This window comes from Montipora capricornis, chromosome 11 (assembly GCF_036669925.1).
Source record: "Montipora capricornis isolate CH-2021 chromosome 11, ASM3666992v2, whole genome shotgun sequence".
Lineage (NCBI taxonomy): Eukaryota > Metazoa > Cnidaria > Anthozoa > Scleractinia > Acroporidae > Montipora > Montipora capricornis.
The window spans coordinates 17,045,455-17,048,136 of NC_090893.1; the positions used below are offsets into that span (position 1 = coordinate 17,045,455).

Sequence of the window (2,682 nt, forward strand, 5' to 3'; positions counted from 1 at the left end):
CCTACTTCGCGGGAAGGGCTAGTCTAAAAATAAACCTACTTGTGAAAACGCCGTTTCACAGACGCTGTATGGAAGTTGCACACTCCAGATGGGCTCCTGGTACTGTAGAGCACTGAAACTAGTTTTAAACATTGAATTTCCCTTTTAAATTCTGGGGTTTCCGAATTACTTACTGTCAGACTGCCATTGTTATGCGACCAATCAAAAAAATAGTTCAAGTCCATTATCCCAGAGGTCACCCGCTGACCAAAAAGCTCGATGACTCTGGGTACGTCTAGATGGAAGATTGGGTGTTCTGTGGGTAAAGAAATTCCATTTCTATCCGTTGCGCCATCCGTTCCCATTTCCAAGAATTTCCAACTAGAATTGGAAGAGAGAGGAGACTGGATCGGGAAGAACACTCCTTTCTGAACTAGAAAAAAAAACAAGTCATCCGTTTTCTCTTTTGTCGTCTGTGCTGTATAGATGATGTCAAAAAGAATCCCTGTGTTGATATCAATACTTTCCTTCCAATACTTTGTCATTTCATCCTCTTGTCCACGACGGGATTATAATGAACCTCAAGGAACGCTCCATTCTCCTGGTTTCAACACGGCGGAATCATATGGGAACAACATGGTTTGTGAATACAATATCGTTCTTAATCCTGGTCTGAGAATAATTCTAGAGTTCATAACCCTGTCCGTACTTGGTACCATGCCGAACTGTACGGAGGATTCTTTGGAAATATTCGTTGGGTAAGTTAAAAACTACGTTCAAAATGTTTGAGTTGATTTGAATCGAAACCAGCCATTTCTTGTTTACTGAAGCGGCTGTGTATGCTATTTTAACTCATATCTCGTCTATATATAGAAGCGCCTTCATTTCGTTTTTTAGATTTGGGTTTTCAGAATTATCTCCTAGGAGAAGTTAACATCGTTAATAGTTTGAACTCAGCATTTGGAAGATATCTGTTTACAAACATTGCTTTCGTTATTATTCAAATGTGCCAACCACAGAACAAAGGACTCTTTGTTTGGACGGGCAGTGACGGTCTGGTTGGCACATTAATGGCAATACGTGACGTCAACGATATCCAGGTGTTTCAAGAAGCACCGACAGTCGGACGTCGGCTATTTCGCTCAGAGAAGTGGGTTACTTTTTTGCCCTAAATAATTAATTAATTGAAGGATTGCTTCAAACCTGTAGTAAAATTCGTTTTTGATGGACTTAACTGTACTTTTGTTAAACCTTAATTTCAAAATAATTATCAGATTTGATACTGCCTTCTTGGAGCTACAGTGAACAGGGAACCTTTTTCTGCATTTTTGCTTAGACCAACAGTTGCCTTTTATTACAATAAGGTTTAGTTATGTCCACAAACATACCAAGACGTTTTATGCAAAACAGGTTGTTATTGACTGATCGTTGCATCAAGACTTGTTTTCCACTAAAACAGTAAATTTTTTTGTTTAGTTTCATTGGTTTAGCCTTTTCGTTCGTTCAGATTAAAATTTCATATTCTTATTGTTCGACAGAACTGATGCTCGGGTTGACCAAACAAAAATTAATTATGGCGGTTTGTCTAGACAAACCAAAATGTTTCAATTCGCGCTTGAAAAAACATGCAAGAAAGTTTGCCATTCACGGTAGGTTGAAGTTGGTAGTATTGCGGACATGATGTTGTCAAAAGGTCATGTAACGTTTAAATTATTAATTTTCCTTTTGAAATGGTTTTCCAAATCTTTCTTTGCTTGAAGTTATCAAAAGAATGTGCTTAATTGCACACTCAGTGTGGCTGTTGATGAGAAATCTTTCTTTACCCATGTACTCAATTTGGTACCCAGAACGCTGGAAATCGCATTTCAGAGCTTGCAGATTTCAAAATTTTCTGGGGGATGAGTCGGCTTTAACTCAACTTAAACCAGCTGCCTAGCTACTTCAAAATTTACTGAAACCCCTGGACATCTTCCGAATGGACCTTTTCATGGTTTTTGATGCCATATTGGTTGGGGCACAAACAGGGCTTAAAATAATTACAGTGAATGTTTGAGAATTTTGCCAACTTTGAACCATGTAATCATCATAATCAAAGAGTAAGCCAACAGCTTCCTTGTGAGTTTGTCTGCATCGTCTTTCGTACGTGGTGAATTGTCCGAAGCTTTATCGTCCTGGGTCCCATCCAAATTGTTGGATATCCAGCAGAAAAAAAGATTTTGTCAAAACTTCTTCAGGGATCTCTCTTCGGACCCTCGAGCGACCCTGCGAGTTGTTGACGCTGTGCTGCATTGGTTGGCAAAGATTTCCGGTGAAGCTACGTTTTTGTGGGTACTTCACCAAACAATAGCTTAATTTGTTAGAAGTTTGAAACAAGCAGTATCATTCTGAATACCAAGTTTCCAACACGTTTTGAAACACATTTTCTGGCATGTCGGAATAAACTCATATCACCCAAAAGAAGAGATTTTTCATGTCTAACCTCTCATTCAGTCTGAGGCTAGACATTCACGGTCTCAAAAATGGCCGTTGAGTGATAAAGGTAAATGGCACCAAGGAAATCAAATGTAAATCCCATAGGACATGGCCACACAAATTTTTTCTGTGAACAACACAATCTATTTACAAAAAAAGTTGTAAGTTAAACAACTGGAAATTTGAATAAAAGATATTCAGATTGAATGGTTTGCCGAACATTGCAGTCAC

General features: G+C 38.7%; 1 protein-coding gene across 1 annotated transcript in view; it reads left to right on the forward strand.

Annotated features, from left to right (window-relative positions):
• Positions 1 to 266: 266 nt before the first annotated feature.
• LOC138024014 (bone morphogenetic protein 1 homolog) overlaps positions 267 to 2,682 on the forward strand; it is a 28,034-nt gene continuing 25,618 nt past the window's right edge. Inside the window, exon 1 of the mRNA XM_068871105.1 lies at positions 267 to 737. Within this exon, the coding sequence (XP_068727206.1) occupies positions 466 to 737 (272 nt within the window). The 5' untranslated portion in view covers positions 267 to 465. The remainder of the gene's footprint in view (positions 738 to 2,682) is intronic.